This window comes from Convolutriloba macropyga, chromosome 1 (assembly GCF_964194025.1).
Source record: "Convolutriloba macropyga chromosome 1, txConMacr16.3, whole genome shotgun sequence".
NCBI lineage: Eukaryota > Metazoa > Xenacoelomorpha > Acoela > Convolutidae > Convolutriloba > Convolutriloba macropyga.
Genome location: NC_134468.1, coordinates 29,126,797 through 29,148,396, shown reverse-complemented (window position 1 = coordinate 29,148,396; position 21,600 = coordinate 29,126,797). Strand labels below are relative to the sequence as shown.

The window sequence follows — 21,600 nt, the reverse complement described above, 5'->3', positions numbered from 1 at the left end:
CTTGCAAAACCAGGGGTATCAACCTTTTCACTCTTGTAATGGAAAAACCGGGCAGGTTTTTGAAAAAAAAATAAGAAAACGTGAAAAGATCAAGTCAACAAGTGTAAATTACAACTATTCCTCTTTCCCAGTCTTATTAAAGCTTTTTAATTTAGATCAAAAAACGAAGGGTGCGTTTTCTTTCAATACTTGATCGTTTTTAGTTCAATGTCGAAATGGATCGGGAGAACTAACCAGCACGCAATAATGTTAACTCATGGAAAAAATTGTGGTTGATATTCAGGCAGCAACAAAGTTTCAGGGTTTCAATTGTTAACGATTTAAACTATTTTCCAATATAAAAATTTCCAAACAGTGTAAACATTTGGCTGTTAACTTTCTGAAACGTACGATTATAAATGTTAGGCTCCTATTTGAGGGATATGTATATGTTCATACACACAGCTGAACCAAATTGTTTTCAAATTAATGCTTTAACCTTTATGCATATGAAACGTGATACTTGAGCTGGTGCTGGGGCGAAGGCTTATTGAATATATAAAAATTGATTAACTGCTTTGTGGTTAGTTATGGTATTTTTGAGCTAGGGACTTAAATCCTTATTGAGATTTTGAAGCATTTGTTCAATTGAACATTTTTTTGAGAACTTTGAGTTGTCTGGACGGTTTTAACATCTGTGATGCTGAAAGCTATTGTGGCAATGTATGGACTACTAACATTTATGGTATCAGTGGCTGGCAGTTTTATGTTAATTTTGTTGCGAAGAGAAATGATAATTGCTCCAACATTTTTTAAATAAAAATTGGGAATATATGCGATGCTCACTTTTTTTTCAATCAAATTTTCTTTTTTTTTGTTTACGCATCTTGTTGCAATTTAAGATAGAAACAAACGGAAAATTGGCAGTAAATTTATAGAAGTTAAATGGAAATTTTTCAGCAATTCTTTACAGCTTTAAGCGTAAAAATTAACAGTTTAAATTAGATGACCAAGAATTTCAAAGAAAGTAAATTATTTTTTTCTCAAAATTGTTAAACATTTCTACACGTCTCTATTTTCTGCTCGTTAAAAAATATTGTAAAACCGTTTTTTCTCTGCATCAAGATTATAGAAAATTGTAGACTTCAAGCAATTTACTGGTCTCAAAATAGCAGAAATCAACTTTCAAATTGTAAAACTAAAAGCAGAAAAACTGTGTTTCTAAATTCTAGAGTTGTTTTTGCAAAAAATTCTTATTTCATCAGAACTAACCGTTTAATTATTTTCAAAATCTTGGCGACGTAAATAACTGCTCGCGCGATTTGAACATAAATTAACAACATTCATTATTGGAAAACGGAAATCTTAACTTTATTTTATTGTTTTTATTTTATTTTAATTGCATTCTTTATGATGTCAGATAGTTCGAACTAATCTCATCTAGTACAATGAAATATAGATGAATTTGAGAGATTTTTGGTTTGCTTGGTTGAAAAATTTAAATACACATATTTAGTTGCTCTCGAGAGAAGATGGTAGCAGTTATTTTAGTCCTGTTGGTCTTTTTTGTGCGATTTTCGCTTGACCGATTTTTATTCTGACCCATTTGACTTTTCGTCCTTAAAAAGGGGATAAACCAGTAGCGCCCAGCGGTTATTAAGTTTCCTTAGAGGCCCTTAACCGCGTTTAGTAGTCCCTCAAGTGCTTAGTGTGTGAAGCTACGGCGAGGGCCGTAGTTTAAGGTTAAAAGGTTTTTTTAGGAGTTTTTTAGCCCAAAATGTTGCAATTTTTCGTGTTCGTCAATTTTTAATGGACCAGTCTGAAATTGTGGCTGGTTAAATTTGATAAAGGTCTTCTGCAAGACATAAGTACTTTTATAACCATTTTAAGAGCTGATGTTTTGGTAATCCAAACAGAAACACGCAAATTTATATTATTTTTTCACAATTTCAAGCTTGTTAAAGCATTTTTTTTTTTACATAACTTAGAATTTAATATTTTTGACGTTTTTTGTCTTTATTCCAATTTTTCAGTACCAGAGCCAAAATTGTCCTCAGGGGTTTTATAATTAGTTACTGAAAAATTTTCATTTGCCATGGAATAGTTTTCAACTTTTGAATATCACAAATTTAGCAATTTTTTGGCATATTTTGTCATTTTTTGGCAATTTTTGTCATTTTTTAGGTTTCTTCAGCCTCAAGAGTCAAGTAACCTTCTCTAGGGTTTGATAATAGGTAAATGCATAGTTTCTAAATGTAATGGAATGTTCTTCAAGATTTCAATATCACGAGTTTAAACAATTTTGAAAAAAGTTTTTCAAGGTTTTGAATATTTTTTGTAGTTTTTGAATTTTTCTGGCACTAGGGGCCAGGAACGTCCTCCGAGGTTTGATGATAAGATTTTCTAGAGTTGATTGAATGTTTATCAACATTTTAATGACTCTTGAGTTTTAGCAGGCTTTTGATAAAATTTGAATTTCATTATGTTCCAAGTTTATGGATCTTTGTGCGACAGTGAAGCTATTTAAGGAATGATATAGGGATACTGGATAGTCTCTTGTTAGAATGAAATGGCTCTAAAGTTATTAGTTTAAAAAATTTTAGCAATATTTTGTTAAAATTCTCAATTGTTTTTGAAGATTTTTGTACTTTTCTGAATTTAGCGATCATTACTGGCCAACGAAACTTAATTCTTGCAGATGGCTTACATGACAAAACTCCATTGACAAAAAATGTTTCTGAACATTTTTTCACTGCGAAATTAGGAAAGTTTTCTTTTGAGTTTTGCTTTTGCAGTTTTTTATGTGATTTAGTTACTAACAAGGCTAGAAAACTAGAAGTCTAATATCAGCATGGAAAATATTCCTAGCTCTCTCTCTCTGTCGCTGAGGGTTTCTTCTATTCTCTTTCTTGTTCATCTCACCCACTCACACTATCTCTCTCTCTCTCTCTCTCTCTCTCTCCTTAACTCTTTTGTCGATGCCGCACTTGTGTTCATAATTTTTCTTCAAAATAAGAAAATTATTTTTTACTTCTGTATTTTGAAATTGCTCTTCGGACTGATCTTTTACTGTCTTTGGATGTTTCTGTAAATAGAAAAGCCAAATTTTTTATTGATTTCCTATTTGATTTAAATAAACCTCGTAAAAGTTGAAAGGGCCAAATTGCAAAATTTACTGATAACCATTTTCTCACAACGCTACTAAAACGAGAGCTAAGAACACATTTGAACTTTGCTTTATATGTCAGACGCAACCAGAGGCAGAGTGCAGAAATTGTCAGAAATATTAAAAGTTTGCTAAAAATTTGGTTTTCATTATATTCAAAACAACAATTGTGTTTATTAAATCCGGCTGTTTAAAAAACCAATAGGCCGATTTTGCTCACGAAACATCAGAAACGACAAAATAATTCGAAAAACTTCCAAATGTTCATTCTAGATTTTATTGTCATTTGTACTTTGACTGATACAATTGGCTCAAGAAGTCCACACCTAGTTTTCTATCAAAAACAATCAGGACATAAATGAACGTTGACGAACAATGAGTAAAGGTCACATACCAAAAAATTTTAAAAGGTTTTTTTTGTTGCGAGAATTTTTTTGTGGGTGTGTGCCTCTGTGTACATATGGGTGTGCGTGTTTTTAAATTTTGTGGTACATGTGTAAGAGAGGGAGATAAATAATGTGTAAATTAGAGCGAGAGTAATAGTTGCTTTAATTGTTAGACAAAAATGGAGGCAGAGTGCAAGAACTGTCAAAAACCATGAAAAATTCAAAAAATGATAACTTTGCTACAAATTGCTGCTTTTAATATGTCCAATACTGAAACTGTTTTTGTAGACCTCTCTGATGAGACGTCTGCAAATTTTGAAAAATTCATTGTACCATTATGCTCATGAAATCTCAAAGATAACAGAATATTAGAAAACTAGATTACTTGAAAGTGACAGAAAAATATAAAATTGTCATCATTCCACTTTTTTTCACTGTGTTCTCAAAGTATCGTAATTTATTCTCCCATTGTCTTAAATGACTCAAATTAGTAATCGATAGATGCAAACGAGTAATAAGTAGCGGTCACTAGATATGAAAAAGGGGAATGTCCACGTGTTTGAGGTTGAAAAATGTTCATATTTAAAACAAACACGTGGACATTCGCCTTTTTAATATCTATTGACCGCTACTTATTACTCGTTTGCATCTATCGGTTACTAATTTGAGTCACTTAAGACAATGGAGAATCAGAATTTGGATACGCACCATGAAATCCTCTCATCTTGTTGGTTTACAGCTTGATATGACTAAACGCTAACTAAAAGTGGCGGTCGGGGCTTTGAAAACGTCGGCGTTCCGTTGACAAGGATTTTGATTTAACTGAAACATGTTGATTTTGTGAAGTTCGACGGTACGTTTTTTCATAACAGGAGAGAATCATCAGAAATTCCAGGATCAAACCATTTTTAAACTATACTTAAGGAAACTGTCCAAATTTTGAAACTATCCCCATCTTTCGTTTTTCATCTGAGCTCTGAAGCTATGAATGCCAATGTTCATAAGTATACTTTTCAAATAAAGGCGGATTCATCTATGAGCTGATTAAAATGATGATTTTATTTGCAAGATCGTGTGTTTTTTTGTAAATCATTGTAGCGATGTATCTGAAGGTCGTTATTGGCTCGCCATTTTTCATGTTTTGGTTGAGATAATGCTTGAAATAATTGTTTCAGGTGCGATATCAAAAGGTGTTGGAAGCCAAGAAGCGTCAACTTCTGGCTGCACCTAAGTTGACTCGCCAACAAACGATTCCAAATATGATGAGTGCAATATCCAAAACCCTACAAGATGCAGTTTCAGCTTCTCGTCAGTCCACGATAACAGACGAGAATCACGATACGTTCAGAGAAGATGGACCACAGGACGGTTCCGGGAGACAGTATCCCAATGACGAGCAGCAGGCTGCTGGTCAGGGGTACTTAAGGAACAGTTTCTCGTCTCTATTTGGCCGCCTTTCCAGATACACATCCTCGGCTAAAATGTCTCGTTCAGACACGATGAAACCTCGTCCTAAGAGTCAATTGTACGATAGCGTGATTGCGGGTTCATTTGAATATTGCGATGACTGAGCAGTGGAATATTTAGTAACTAAATGATGTATTTAAGGAATTATGATGCAATATCATGTTTCAGAGAAGCATTCTATAAATTGTAATCATTGGCATTGCAAAAATTTTATTAGTTTAGATAGATTTCATCTTCATGTTTTGACGTTTTAGTTAAGCTTCTACTCTTCATAACATGCATTTTCCTTATAAATTATTTTGATTTGTATAAATCAATTGTGGTTAATAGCCGCGTCAGCAATTCCAGGTGGCTATTATTGCGGTCCTGATTTTTTACAATTCAGAAGAATTTGAATTGTATTGGGGCGCTGTCTTTTTAGGACTCGAAGAGGAGTATTGGAGAAGTAATTTTTTAAATCAATTTCATTGGAGCGAGTTTTGAAGCGGGAAATGAAACGCGTGAAAAAATTTGTAGTGATTTTGGTGCTGAACAAAATGAAGAGTGAAGCGAAAAGAGAGTGGTTTTTTGTTCATATCGCTGTTTTCTAGAGAGCGAGAAATTGCTGTGAAAAAATTTTCTCTGGGCGAGCGAAATTTGTTTGTTCACGTGCGGCTTTTAAAAGCAGTTTTTTGCAACTTTTGATGGTAATGAGGTTTGATTATGATATTGAATTAGTTTTAGGCTTGTTTTGATAGAAATTGAAGGTTTCAAGTAGTTAATTTGAGTTTAATAATAATTTGGAGGTTTTTGATCAGTTTTGCCGATTTTTAGACGAAATTTAATGATTTTTGCCTGTTTTTTTTTGTTTTACTCCTTTATGTGGGATTTGAATAGAAGCTTGTTACTTGAAAAATGACAGAAATTGAGAAATTTTGAACCATTTTTCTTTTGCAGTTTTTCTTTTTTTAAATTTTAGACAAGTTTGTTAGCCTATTATGTCTTGCCCATTGTTTTGCGAGCTTTTCATTGCTCTAATTGCAAAGGAATTTTATTCGGCTTTATGTTTCCTTGTACTATTAAAAAAACTCATGTTTTCTAGTTTTTTTTGTTCAATTTGTTTTCGAATGCCGTTTCTATTCTACCTTAATTTTTTTATGGCATTTGTGGAGGTTTAGGCCTCACAGTAGTTGCTCTAGTTGTTTAGTCATAATTATGAGCAATTTTCTCCTTCGGGTCGTTTCCGGAATTCTTCCGGCTATGTTTTTTAAGATATATTCACATATTTTCATGATTTTTGAATTCAAATTGGATTAGTGAATTTGGGCACGCCGAAACAGGAAATTGAGCGAAAAAGCGAGTGGTTTTGCGACGTCAAAATTTTTTGCTCTAATTTTAAAGTAGAGTGAGAAAACGGTGTTTGATCAAAAATTCGCTTTCTCGCTAGTCGTTTTTTTGTTCACATGCGGCAATTTCACTTTGGTTTTTATTGTTTTTTCAATTTTTTGGATCGCATTTTTTTAAATGGTTTTTTCTCAATCCATTCATAGTTCATTTTAGGCCTAGTTTCTTGTTAGAATCAAATTTACATTTCTCGCTAGTGATTTTTTGTTCTCGCTAGCGGCATTTTGACATTGATTTTATGTTTTTTAATCTGATTTTTTTCTAAATGGTTTTCCCAATGCATTCACAGTTCATTCTAGGTCTAGTTTTTTTGTTTGAGCCAAGTTTCCATTTCTCGCTATTGGTTTTTGTTCGCATGCGGCATTTTGACATTGATTTTCTGGTTTGTATTTATTTTTTATCTGAATTTTTAGGAATGGTTTTCCCAATTCAATCGTAATCCGTTCTTGGTCTAGTTTTTTGTTTAGTCAATGAAATTCCTTCGAACTGTACGTCAGGACTTGTCCTGCTGTTTTTTTACTTCGTCTAACAGATTTTTGTTTCGTCTTACCCTCACTTCTTGGAATTGACTTTTTCAATGACTTACCTCACTCAAAAAAATGACTTCTGAACTCACTTATGGAACTTAAAATTTTATGACAATTTACTAATTAAAGGTCAATAGTGTGCATCTAAGTACTGCCAAAAATATATGCCCTAATTCTTGATTATTAGTCTTGAGTTTTTGATTTCGAATATTAGTTTTGAAAACCCCTATTAGGGCTTTCTCCTTAGAGGTTATATGTCTCATAAAAATGACAGTCCGAAGCTAACCCAAAAAGTCTAGTGGGCTATTAAAGGACTGGTGTTCGATCTGTCTATTATATTTCTTTAGATGTTTCAATTCATGTAACGCCACAAGCGTCTATCGCGGCTATTTTCCTGCAATCTGCCGGCTATGTTTTAAATGTTTGTACATTACAGGTAAAGGTTTTGTATTTTTATCACTGATCGAAATGCAACAGCTACAAATTATGACGTGAATTTCGTTGTTGAGATAAGCTCGACCGGCCGGCATACGTCAGCGGTCCTTTTGTAATCGGCATCAGCAGCTCATAAGCTCTGAAGGACGTTGCTTAAATAAAAACTCAGTTTACTCTTCCTTAGACGCCATATCTCACACCAGAAATGATATCATCCTCGATGGACGGATTATTGTCTTATGATCCGATACAAACTCTATTTTGATATCTAAGAGTTGGTCAATTTTGATCAATACTAATTAAAGAACCCGTGAAGTAATAAATAGGCACCGCACAAAAAGCAGGAGGCAGATTTATTTCTTAATAAGTTTGTAATGTAGTAATTGGAACGCACTTGGAAAATTAATCTTTTATTGTGTGATGTATAACAAGGAAATGTATAATTTACTTGCCATAATTTAAATTACCTAAGTTAGATATATCTTCATTTAGCAACTTCAGCAAAATATATGAACAGGTGATTAGTAGCCGCGTTATTTTCCAAGCCGCCTATTCGTGCGCTTCTATTATAATTCAGACAATTTTTTAAGACTCGAAGAAGAGTTATGGCGATCTAATTAATAGCCGCCTCAGCTTCTCAGCCGGCTATTATTGGGGACATCGTGTTTTTTTACAGTCCAAGAATTGGACTGTATTGGTGCTCTGCCTTTTTACGACTCGAAGAGGAGTATTGGAGAAGTCCTTTTTTTTAATCAATTTTATTGGAGTGAATTTTGAAGCGGGAAATGAAACGCGTGAAAAATGTTGGAGTGATTTTGGTGCTGAACAAAAGTGAAAAGCGGAGCGAAAAGAGAGTGGTTTTTGTTCATACCGCTGATTTTGAGAGAGCGAGAAATTGATGTGTGAGAAAATTTTCTCTAAGCGAGCGAAATTTTTTTGTTCACGTGCGCCTTTTTAAAAGCAGTTTTATGCAAATTTTGATGGTTATGAGGTCTGATTATGATATTGTAATATTTATAGGCTTGTTTTGATAGGAATTGAAGGTTTCAACCAGTTAAATTGAGTTTGATGCTTATTTGGAGGTTTTTGATCAGTTTTTGCTGTTTTTTAGGCGAAATTTAATGATTTTTTGCCTGTTTTTTATGTTTTAATGCTTTAAAGGGAATTTGATTAGAAGCCTGTTACTTAAGGAGTATTCAGATACCAATTGGCTAAAGCTTTCTTGGTATGAACCATTTTTTTAAGGAAAATTGACAGAAAAATTGAGAAATTTTAAACCATTTTTTCTTATTTTTTATTTCAGTTTTTTTAAATCTTAGACAATTTTCCTAGCCTATTATGACTTGCCCATTGTTTTGCGAGCTTTTCATTGCTCTAATTGCAAAGGAATTTTATTGGGCTTTATGTTTCCTTGTACTATTAAAAAAAACTCAATAAATTTTTCTAGTTTTTTTGTTCAATTTGTTTTTGAATGCCGTTTCTATTCTTCCTTAAATTTTTTATGGCATTTGTGGAAGGTCAGGGTTCACAATTGTTGTTCTAGTTGTTTAGTCATAAGTATGGGCATTTTTCTCCTTCGAGTCGTATCCGGAATTCTTCCGGATATGTTTTAAATCAATTTTATTTGAGTGATTTTTGAAGCGGGAAATGAAACGCGTGAAAAATTTGGAGTGATTTTGGTGCTGAACAAAAGTGAAGAGCGGAGTGAAAAGAGAGTGGTTTTTGTTCATACCGCTGTTTTTGAGAGCAAAAAATTTTCACACATACCGCTCATGTGTGAAAAAATTTTCTCTAAGCGAGCAAAAATTTTTTGTTCACGTGCGGCATTGGAAAGCAGTTTTTTGCAACTTTTGATAGTTATGACGTTTGGTTATGATATTTTTCTAGTTTTAGGTTTGTTTTGATAGTAATTGAAGGTTTCAAGTATTTAATTTGAGTTTAATGCTAATTTGGAGGTTTTTGATCAATTTTGCTGATTTTCAGACGAAATTTAACTTTTTTGCCTGTTTTTTGTTTTTAAGCTTTGAGTGGAATTTGAATAGAAGCTTGTTACTTAAATGTTCAGGTACCAATTGACAAAAGTTTTATTCGTATAAATTATTTTTTTCCTAGGAAAATTGACAGAAAAATTGAAAAATTTTAAACCATTTTTATTAATTTTTTTGCATTTTTTTTTCAAATCTTTTTACAAGTTTCCTAGCCTATATTGACTTGCCCATGGTTGTGCGAGATTTTCATTGATCTAATTGCAAACAAACTTTACTCGTCTTTATATTTCCTTGTACTATTAAAAAATAACTCATTAAGTTTTTCTAGTTTTTTTTTGTTCAATTTGTTTTTGAATGCCGTTTCTATTCTTTCTTAAATTTTTTATGGCATTTGTGGAGGTTCAGTATTCATAATAGTTGTTCTAGTTGTTTTGTCATAAGTATGGGCAATTTTCTGCTTCGAGTTGTTTCCGGAATTCTTCCGGCTATGTTTTTTTTTGTAATATGTTTTCACACCTTTTTTCATGGCTTTGAGCTTTCAAAACGGGATTAACAGGTGAAGCTCAGCGGGCATCAATTTTCAATAGAGGTGCTTAGCCGCAGTTAGTAGTCGTTCAAGTGTTTAGAATGGTGAAGCTACTGGGAAGGCCGTATTTAAGGTTAAAAGGTCATTTTTAGGAGTTTTTGAGCCCAAAATGTTGCATTTTTTTTCGCTTTTTTCGTATTTTAACCGTTGTTGGGCCAGTCTAAAATTGAGATTTGTAAAAGTTGATGAAGATCTTATGCAAGAAAGAATTACATGTTTAACCATTTTATGAGCTACGTCTTTTGGTACTCTAAACATAAACACGCAAATTTATTTTGAAAATTTATCATTCTTTTTAGTTTTTCAGCCCTAGGTATCAGGGAACGTCCTCCGTGGCTTGATAATAGGTTACTGCATAGTTGCGATAGATGTAATGGAATGGTAATTAATATATTAATAACACGAGTGTAAGCAATTTTCTAACAAAATTTAAATTTTTTCAATATTTCTGAAAATTATTATGTTTCAAATTTATTGATCTTTTTGAGCCATTTCTTTAACTATTTAACGTTTGAAATTAGAGATACTTGATAGTCTCTGGAGAGAATGAAATGGTTCTGAAGATATTAATATCACAAATTTTTGCAAGTTTCTTTGAATTTTTTGTCGTTTCCTGAGTTTAACGATCTTTACTGGCCAACGAAACTTTTTTAGTTTTTGCAGATGAGATGGATTACATGGAAATACCACATAACAAAAAATGGTTTTGAACTTTCTTTCGCAAAAGTTTGAAACTTTTTTTTAAGTGTTGCACTTCTCAGTTCTTTTTGAAGCATTTGTCATATTTCTCGAATTTATCTGCCCGGATAATAAATTTGTTTCATGTCGTGTGCGTGAGTTAATGATTATATTGAATTGTATCATGTTTGGCCTTCAGGTTAAAAGCTTCACGAATTTTAGCAATAATATTTTTGTTTAGTTTGTTTGATTATTTTACTTTCTTAACTTTTGAGATTGTCTTTTTGGCGGAGATTGTTCAATTGATCTACAGGTCAGGTACATTAGTTGTTTTTCATTCAATTCTTTGGCATGTATTTCAGACCTATTATGCTATGTTTGTTTTAATTAGACGTCTCCATCGATGATTCTTGCGAACTGACTTCTTGGAATTGAATTTTTCAATTTCAGTGATTTCTGCTTTGCGGTTAAAATTTGTGTGCGTGACGTCATTTGTTCTGCTTTTAGGTCAATTGCGTGACTTACCTCACTCGAAACATGACTTCTGAACTCGCTTAATGAACTTTAAGTTTTATGAGCATTAACTAGTTAAAGGTCAATAGTGTGCATCTAAGTAGTCCCAAACGTATATGCCATAATTCTTGAGTATTAGAGTCTTGAGTTTTTTTTAATTCGAATATTAATTTTGAAAAAACTCCATTAGTTTTTTTCCTTATAGAGCGTTTGTGTCTCATAAAAATGACAGTCCTAATCTAACCAGAAGCTTAGTGGTCTATTAAAGGACTGATGTTCAATCTGTTTATCTTTCTTACGTAATTTAATCAGGAGTTTTCCAGATCAGGATGTTTTTAGCTGGTCAAATTGGAGTGACGATTTTGATCATCTCGAAAATTAATTGAAGCAAGCATATGGATAATTTTATGGTTTATAATATTTTAATTTAATTTTTGTGTACTGTTAATTTTTGGTTAAAAATGACTCCTAATCGAATCAAAAGTTTAGTGGTCTATTAAGGGACTGGTGTTCAATCTGTTTATCTTTCTTACGTAATTTAATGAGGAGTTTTCTGGATCAGGATGTTTTTAGCTGGTCAAATTGGAGTGACGATTTTGATCATCTCGAAATTAATTAAATAAGCAAGCATATGGATAATTTTATGGTTGATAATATTTTAATTTAATTTTTGTGTACTGTTAAAACGGTGTTAGAACCAAAATACTATTTCCCAATAGTGTTTCGTTCACGTGCTGCGATTTGACTTTTTTAAATGTTTTCTCGTGTTTTTGATCAGATTTTTTAAAATTTTTTCCAAATCTATTCATTCGACTTATTTCATAGTCTATTTCAAGGAAAGCTGTTTTAGTCGTAGGTCAAGACTTGTTCTACATTTTTTTTACGTTGTGGACAAAATTTTGTTTATGATGTACGTTCATACGTCTTCATTGTCCTCAATACTGCCACCTGTAGAGGTAGCAAAGGATATAGCTTCCGACAACCTGCGTTAAAAGAGCGCTCTTACCTATCATATACTGTTTCGCAGCCCGCGGCCATTGAACTGGAGGCTTTGTAAGTAGAGTTATCCCTCGATTGTCTCGGTTGAAAACGACGTTCTGAGGTTGAGCATCTGTTGTTTACCGTTGTTTTTACTCGACGTGCTTGCGGTTAGATAGGCAGATTGAATAAGGCAAAGCATGTAGGGAAAGAAGTGCTATGCGTTTTACTCGTCGTGAGATAAGATGTGAGTGTAAGAAGCATGGCCAGTGGACAAGCAATGATTTGAGACCCAGATGTTAGATTCACAACTGAAACATTATTTACCATTTATGCACCACTCGTACCAAATTGTTGTGCACAAATTGTACTTATCATTTTGGCGAAATCGTTTCTTAAAACAAAATCCTTGAAGAGCTGCTGCTCAACAAGAAACAAGCAAAGGACGGAGTAAATGTCAAAAACTAAATCAAAAGCAAACGGGATAACTATATTTCAACACTGTCGTCGTTCTCTATTATGTCCAGGTCATGCAGTGAACAACTCATCCATGCCGTGATCAAATTCAGATACAGCTCCGTCTCGCCAAATTCATTGAATATGTGAAGAGTGTAATCGTTTTTCAGTGGTCAAGAAATTTTTTGTATCTTATATTGGACTGCAAAGAACAATAATAAATTACACAGATCATTAACATCTTGTCATCAAAAGAAGTTTTGTAGTCGAAACTTAATGAGCATCAAAAAGCATGGGGTTTCATTTTTTGTTTTTTTTGTGCATTCGTATTTGTCGCCATCGTTTTTAAGCCGGCTATTACTAAGTGCCTGTTTTTTGGTGTACTTCGTGAAAGTAGTCTTTGTGCTTTACTAAATTTTACTGCTATTTCGACATTTAGCGTGTAGCGTGAAATCTTCGTGACTTCTCAACCCTAATTTCTTTCCTCCATCATCCTGCTCGAAGTGCTTTTAGAAAGCAGTTGATTTAAAGTGAAGAGTCACTAGCAGAGGACAAAATCAGAAATGGAAACGGTATAAACCCATAAAGGCCGGAGTTTTTTCTGAAATTTTCTTGAAAATTGTCTGAAATCATTTTCTGAAATGTCTTTGAAACTAGGTCATGCTCATTGCTAATGATAGCGATCCACTCAGTAAGAAAGGGAAGTTCTTCTAACAACAAAAGTAATCAGTGGAACTTCAACAAAAGTAACGGGTAGGTTTGTCTTTTTTTTTTAAAAAAAAACCCATTTCACTCTGTTCTTGATTCATTTCAAATCTCGGTCATAGGAATCAATGATGTTTTCTGTCCGGCAATCGGCCATGCAAGCTTTTGTTTCCATTTGAATCGTGTAATGGCTTTCATTATTCTGTTGGGTAAGCAGCTGCAGTGGTTTAAGTCTAGTGTTCCTCTGAGTTTAATCAATAGTCTTCCGGATCAGGATGTTTTTTAGCTGGTTAAATTGGCGTGACCATTTGGATCACATCGAAACACTATTTGAAACAAGCATATAGGTGTTTTGCTGTTTTGATTTTTTTTATTTTTATGTGTACTGATAAAGCGGTGATTCGATTTCCCAATAGTGTTTCGTTCACATGCTGCGATTTAACTTTTTAAATGTTTTCTCGTGTTTTTGATCAGATTTTTTCTAATTTTTTCCCAAATCTGTTCATTCGACCTATTTCATGGTCTATTTCAAGGAAAGCTGTTTTAATCGTAGGTCAAAACTTTTTCTACATTTTTTTACGTTGTTGGACAAAATTTTGTTTTTTTTTATGTACATCAGCCGTTCTATTAACATTTAGCGGGAATCGGTTTGACTTCTCTTGGCTAGTTTAAATCTCCGCCCATGCTGCTCAGTCTGTATTTAAGGAGCTACTACTCAGCAAGACAGCTTGCAAAGAACGGAGTTATTGTCAAAAACTATATCAAAAACAAACGGATAAGCGTATATTTTTTATTTTAGCTGTCAACCTAGTTTTTTGTATCTAATATAAGACCTCTGAGAACAATGAAATTCATAAATCACTTGCATCTTGTCATTAAAGCAAATCAAATTGTCCTGAAGAACAGGTTTCACAGTGTCGTGAATACATCCACCTGTAGAGGTAGCAAAGGATATAGCTTCCTCTTACCTATCAGATACTGTTTCGCAGCCCACGGCCGTTGAACTGGAGGCTTTGTAGGAAGAGTTATCACTCGATTTTGCTCTATTGAAAGCGACGTTCTGAGATTGAATATCTGTTGGCTACCGTTGTTTTTACTCGAGGTGCTTGCGTTTAGGTAGGCAGATTGGGTAAGGCAAAGCCCTGCTAAACTGATTGTGGGGAAAGACGTGCTATGCCTTGTACTCGTGGTGAGAGAAGATGTTTGAGCGTAACAAGAATGGTCACTGGACAAGCAATGATTTGAGACCCAGATGTTAGATTCACAACTGAAACATTATTTACCATTTATGCACCACTCGTACCAAATTGTTGTGCACAAATTGTACTTATCATTTTGGCGAAATCGTTTCTTAAAACAAAATCCTTGAAGAGCTGCTGCTCAACAAGAAACAAGCAAAGGACGGAGTAAATGTCAAAAACTAAATCAAAAGCAAACGGGATAACTATATTTCAACACTGTCGTCGTTCTCTATTATGTCCAGGTCATGCAGTGAACAACTCATCCATGCCGTGATCAAATTCAGATACAGCTCCGTCTCGCCAAATTCATTGAATATGTGAAGAGTGTAATCGTTTTTCAGTGGTCAAGAAATTTTTTGTATCTTATATTGGACTGCAAAGAACAATAATAAATTACACAGATCATTAACATCTTGTCATCAAAAGAAGTTTTGTAGTCGAAACTTAATGAGCATCAAAAAGCATGGGGTTTCATTTTTTGTTTTTTTTGTGCATTCGTATTTGTCGCCATCGTTTTTAAGCCGGCTATTACTAAGTGCCTGTTTTTTGGTGTACTTCGTGAAAGTAGTCTTTGTGCTTTACTAAATTTTACTGCTATTTCGACATTTAGCGTGTAGCGTGAAATCTTCGTGACTTCTCAACCCTAATTTCTTTCCTCCATCATCCTGCTCGAAGTGCTTTTAGAAAGCAGTTGATTTAAAGTGAAGAGTCACTAGCAGAGGACAAAATCAGAAATGGAAACGGTATAAACCCATAAAGGCCGGAGTTTTTTCTGAAAATTTCTTGAAAATTGTCTGAAATCATTTTCTGAAATGTCTTTGAAACTAGGTCATGCTCATTGCTAATGATACCGATCCACTCAGTAAGAAAGGGAAGTTCTTCTAACAACAAAATTAATCAGTGGAACTTCAACAAAAGTAACGGGTAGGTTTGTCTTTTTTTTAAAAAAAAACCCATTTCACTCTGTTCTTGATTCATTTCAAATCTCGGTCATAGGAATCAATGATGTTTTCTGTCCGGCAATCGGCCATGCAAGCTTTTGTTTCCATTTGAATCGTGTAATGGATTTCATTATTCTGTTGGGTAAGCAGCTGCAGTGGTTTAAGTCTAGTGTTGAGTTTAATCAATAGTCTTCCGGATCAGGATGTTTTTTAGCTGGTTAAATTGGCGTGACCATTTGGATCACATCGAAACACTATTTGAAACAAGCATATAGGTGTTTTGCTGTTTTGATTTTTATTTTTTTATGTGTACTGATAAAGCGGTGATTCGATTTCCCAATAGTGTTTCGTTCACATGCTGCGATTTAACTTTTTAAATGTTTTCTCGTGTTTTTGATCAGATTTTTTCTAATTTTTTCCCAAATCTATTCATTCGACCTATTTCATGGTCTATTTCAAGGAAACCTGTTTTAATCGTAGGTCAAAACTTTTTCTACATTTTTTTACGTTGTCGGACAAAATTTTGTTTTTTATGTACATCAGCCGTTCTATTGACCTTTAGCGGGAATCGGTTTGACTTCTCTTGGCTAGTTTAAATCTCCGCCCATGCTGCTCAGTCTGTATTTAAAGAGCTACTACTCAGCAAGACAGCTTGCAAAGAACGGAGTTATTGTCAAAAACTATATCAAAAACAAACGGATAAGCGTTTATTTTTTATTTTAGCTGTCAACCTAGTTTTTTGTATCTAATATAAGACGTCTGAGAACAATGAAATTCATAAATCACTTGCATCTTGTCATTAAAGCAAATCAAATTGTCCTGGAGAACAGGTTTCACAGTGTCGTCAATACATCCACCTGTAGAGGTAGCAAAGGATATAGCTTCCTCTTACCTATCAGATACTGTTTCGCAGCCCACGGCCGTTGAACTGGAGGCTTTGTAGGAAGAGTTATCACTCGATTTTGCTCTATTGAAAGCGACGTTCTGAGATGGAATATCTGTTGGCTACCGTTGTTTTTACTCGAGGTGCTTGCGTTTAGGTAGGCAGATTGGGTAAGGCAAAGCCCTGCTAAACTGATTGTGGGGAAAGACGGGCTATGCGTTGTACTCGTGGTGAGAGAAGATTTTTGAGCGTAACAAGAATGGTCACTGGACAAGCAATGACTTGAGTCCCAGGTGTTATTTTCACCTCTAAAACATTATTTACCATTTATGCACCAGTCGTACCAAATTGTTGTGCACAAATTGGACCCATAATTTTGGGGAAATAATTTTGGTGAAATCATTTTGGTGAAAACAAAATCTGATCAAAATTGTAGTCGTACCCTTGAGCTCAAAATTTTGACTTGTTCGTAGTCTGAGAAAGTTCTAAAATTGGTGCACTTTTAAAATTACTTTAGTTTTGTTGCACCATTTCTTGGTGAATAACTGTTGACTCCGTTTGTCTGCAAGCTAGAACGTCATTTGGATTTCGATGGCCATCTAGTTAAGAGGAACTGTAACAACGCAAAAGAACTGCCATTTTATTGGTGCGATTCGCCAACTCTTAACAGACATTTATTAACCAAGCAATGTTAAGTGATCAATCATTTGTAATAGATCAATTTGTGTCATCATCTGATTATGTGCCTGAGATAGCAATTGTGCTTGATTTTCGAACTGCTGATGGCGGCTGTGACTAGGGGTAGTTTAAGACTGAATGATCTTCATGCTATGGCTATAAGTGCGCGTGTAATAGAATGACCAGTCTTAGGTAAGAACATGTTAAAAACAACTTCATAGCGAGACTTTTCGCGAATGCTCTTAAGCATTTTGAATATGAGCTTTTTAGGGGCGAATAACATGCATGAGATATTATTTTTGGGGTGATAATCCGCATCATTTGTAGTTGTTCATCTAATTCACAAACTATGCATTACTGTTTAATAATGATTAGGCGTGATCTATTTGTTGGCCGGTGCTTTCAAATATTGAATAATCTTTTTTATTTTCCAAAAAACATATTGACTTCACTGATGATGATAAGTGAGATATATTAAACTAAAAATGCTAATTTAAAATGAGATTGTTTATGAATGAATTTTAATTCCAGCTAATTTTAGCAGTTTCTAATTTATCGTGTTCTCCGAAATTTTAAAATTAATTTTTGAATCTTTGTCTTTGTTCAAGATAATGAGTATAATATAAAATAAATAGAATTCATTATTCGATGTTAACCATTATATTCCGTGAACTGTTATTGCCGACTGCGTCTTCTTATATGAGCTTTTATTTATAGATAGTGAGTTTTAAATGATGATACCAGCAAAATAGTTCGTGGTTTGTATTTAATACGCTGAGACCTGCAGTTTCTTAGCGGCTATTAGACGGTTGGTATAGTTTTCTTATAGGTTTTTAATGTCGTCTGGGTCAATTTCGTGCCAAAATTAATAATCATTTTGATTTTGAAGTGAAGAGATTGTGTCGGAACAAGATTTTGGGTTTTCAAAAGCGAGGTTTTTGTGTACGCGCATATTGGTTTGTTTTGGAATGCTACTGAAAGTGATACATTTAATTTAATGGCGCATAGGTTCAAGGGTTTGAAACCCCCAAGGGTCAACTAAGGGTTTTTATTTTTTTGCTGCTCTTTGTTTGCCTTATCACTTACTATTTGTCACATGACACGTCACATAGATTTTCTAATGCGACACTATAACCTGTTTAATGGTTTTAGCTGCTTTTTATATCTTTATCACTGTAATTTCATAAACTATTTTTGAGGTTGGGAAGTTACTAATGGCAGCTCAAATGGCAGCTTAGTGTCACTAATGGCAGCTCACGTTGGTCTTTACTGAAACATTGGGTTAAACGTTTCCACGTTTTCAATTTTTTGGGTTATTACTATTACAACTAATACTCTGTATTTTTTAAATTTTGATTTATTGAGTTTTAACCATTTGCAATATTCTTTTTGTTGTATGATTACTAATTTGCATTAAAAATTTGCATAGGCTCAATAACCACGCCCAAATGAACTCATTTAATATGTCAAGTTGAAAGCTTAGGGTTTTAATTACTTGTTCACTGTTTTTATTAAGTTTTTTTTTCAGTTTCCTTCGGTTTTGACAAAATTTTTGTTCCTCTGTATGTCTTATGGCCTAGTATCTGTAGTGACAGGTCCCATTGGCTTTCCATGGAGTCGTCGGTCAACCTAGTTTATTATTTCAACTGATAATTAGGGGTTTGATTTGATTTCGAAGAAATTTTAAATGGGTTTTTCCTGTTTTGCTGATTGTTTCTTGTCGGATCACTTAGTCTTATAATTGACAGGTACCATCCACATTCTGGCAGACTCAAGTGAACTTGGTTCGCGGCTTTAGCACCTTCTTAGCTGATGGTTCTTTGACTTAAACAATTGTTCTTCAAAAAGTTATCAGTTGGTTGTGTTTTGTTTTGTTGTCTCCTAATCTCAACTATTACATGTCTCATATGTCATCCAACGAGGCATGTTAATATTTGTTTAGTTTTTTTGATTGTAGCTAATGTTTTGTTACAACTAACCCTTATTTATTAATTTCGACATTTTTTTTCCGTAGTTGTTTCAGTAATTGAAATCTGCTTTATTGCCTCCAACAGTTCGATAGATTTAAGATAATATTATGGTAGTGGTTTGTTTTTTTTTGCCCGTAACGTCACTGTTTTTGAAAACATTTTAATTTTCCCCAATTTATCCATGTTTCAATAAAACCAAAGACTTGTCAGACGAAATAAGAACGAAACTAAGAGTACCTTAATATAGGCAAAATAATCTTACTGCTTACCAGCTGAGAAAGTAGATTATGGAACGATCTAGGAAGTTGATAAAATTTTCTTTGGGTTTCTTGGATCCGTCAAAATGTTCATTCAACTGGAATTTACTGAAGTAATTAGTACAATTTTTTAGATTCCGATTCTTTAAATAATTTTCTGGCAAGGCTTCGAAGTTCCTGATGCATGCTTTTTCGTCGCATCACTTAGTCTCATGAATGACAGGTACCATCAACATTCTGGTAGCCATAAGTGAGCTTAGTGGCCGTGCATCTATTCACGGGCCCTGTCGATCTCTAAATAAAATACATTGATAGGAATTTTGAAAAGCGACGTTCTCGGAAACTATTAAAGCGATTCTCCCACATTTTTGCACATGCTAGGGGAACAAAGTCACGTAGTGATTTTTTTGCCCATTTTCTCCTTGTACTTTTTGGGCAAAAAGTGAGCGTGAACGGGTCAAATTACAGTTTCTCAAAAAAGGTGAATTTTTGTCTATTTGGGAAATCAAATTTTGCTCCAAATGTGGGAACACTTGTCACTACTAGGCGACCAACCACTACGTTCAGGATAATCAAGAGGATGAAAAGTGAAAATTTTGAAATATTTCATTTTTTTTTCATTATCAACGCCTCTGAAATCATGCTTTTTTTTCTCGGAAACCACTAATTTCTGTGTCACGTTTAGGAAAGCAAATTTGTCTGTCATTAAAAATTATTGGGTCTTTACCAAGGAAAGTTTTTCCTGAATTTTTCTCATTTTCAAGATATTCCGAAAACACTATTTTGTAATGAAAAAACTGATAGCAAGCCCTCGTTATTTAGAAAGCGATATCGTTAATTAATTTTTTCAGGAATTGATACTCAGTTTTGAGTTTTTGAAGCTAAAATTGGGTTTTTGGAAAAATTTCGAAATTTTTTTTTTTGGTCCATAAAACTGTTTTGCTGTCTCTCCTTGGTCAAGAGGGACTTCTTCACACCTTTTTTGTGCAAAAAATTCAGAAAGGAATTTGGCCAAAAATTTCTGAATTTTGTTTTCACTTTCCTACTGTTTCATGTTCGATACTTCAATTGTTCTCTATTCGAAAGTTCAATTATTCTCTTTTTGAATTCTAAAATTCTAGAGAAGATTGTCCAGAAAAAATGTACGTTTTATGGTTTTGAAAGACAAAATTAATTTAAGTTCAATCAAAATTGGACATTCTGTTAACAAATTTTCCATACATTTGCTTAGAATTGTTCCGGGCCCGTTTGTGGTGCTTGCCCCACATGCTCAATCCGAGAATCCGAAGCTGAGGTTACATAAAAATTTACCTAAAGTTGGCAGTGCACAATTGTTCTTCAAAAAAGTTATCAGTTGATTGTTTTTTGCTGTGTTGTCTCTTAATCTCAAAAATTACAGATCTCATATGCCATCCAATGAGGCATGGTGATATTTGTTGTTTTTTTGCTTGTAGCTAATGTTTTCTGACTTCGACGGCATTTGTTTTCGGAGTTTGGTTGAATTTTTCGAATCATGCCTATTGGTATATTTTGTTAGTTTTTTCCGTAGTGGTTTCAGTAGTTGATGTTATCTGCTCTATGGCATTCACTAGTTCGATATATTTAAGTATTTTATTATTTAGTTATTTGTTTCAGTGCCCATAACGTCATTTTCGGAAACTTTTTGTTTTCCTCTATTTCTACATGTTTTTATTGCGGTCTTTCATCCTATCATTAAAACCAAAGAAGTGTCAGACGAAATAAGAACGAAACTACGAGTACCTCAATATAGCCAAAATCATCCTTCTTTATGAATAGAAAAAGATTTAACAACTTGATATTTTAATGAATACTTTTTGTGCGAAGCACAGATGGTGCCAATACATCCTGTTTCTGTTTAACCAAGAATTGTTGATCCATTTAAAAAAAAAACTCAAAACGATCCGGTCGCTGGAGATTGGCGTTCTTGTCTCATCTATAAAAGCACACAACTTTCTGTCTGAATAAGAAGGGATTTTTGAGCTTATTAATTTAAAAATTTCCAACGCAGAAACTTGTTTTTTTTCCTACTGATCTGTCTGTCGCGTTTTCTAACAAAATTGAATATATTCAAAATCGCAGCAAAAAAATATGATTCAATCTGATGTATTCAAGTAATTTGCACATCTTTTAATAACCTTTCGGTATTTTTCGGATCATTTTGGATATCATTGGCTCGATCTGAGGTCTCAAAACTTCGTTTCTGATAGCCCGTTTGAGAGGATTCAGTGCACTGGATCGTGATTTTAAGTTCTTAAACATCGCCGTTTTATGGTGTAACAACTTGGGAAACAATAATAGAAGAATGCGGCTTAAACATCTTTCTGTTTGAGTGGAAGAAACGAGAGTTCATGATAAAGTTCTC

The 21,600-nt window shown here is 33.8% G+C and overlaps 2 protein-coding genes across 3 annotated transcripts in view; both read left to right on the top strand.

The window, feature by feature from the left end:
- The window catches only part of LOC142337681 (amyloid beta precursor protein binding family B member 2-like), a 55,161-nt gene extending 49,922 nt beyond the window's left edge, over positions 1 to 5,239 (top strand). For both annotated transcript variants that reach the window (XM_075387130.1, XM_075387121.1), the window contains exon 4: positions 4,707 to 5,239. In XM_075387130.1, the coding sequence (XP_075243245.1) occupies positions 4,707 to 5,102 (396 nt within the window). In that variant the 3' untranslated portion in view covers positions 5,103 to 5,239. The remainder of the gene's footprint in view (positions 1 to 4,706) is intronic.
- The window catches only part of LOC142337663 (uncharacterized), a 454,746-nt gene that overhangs the window by 172,680 nt on the left and 260,466 nt on the right, over positions 1 to 21,600 (top strand). The window lies entirely within an intron of this gene.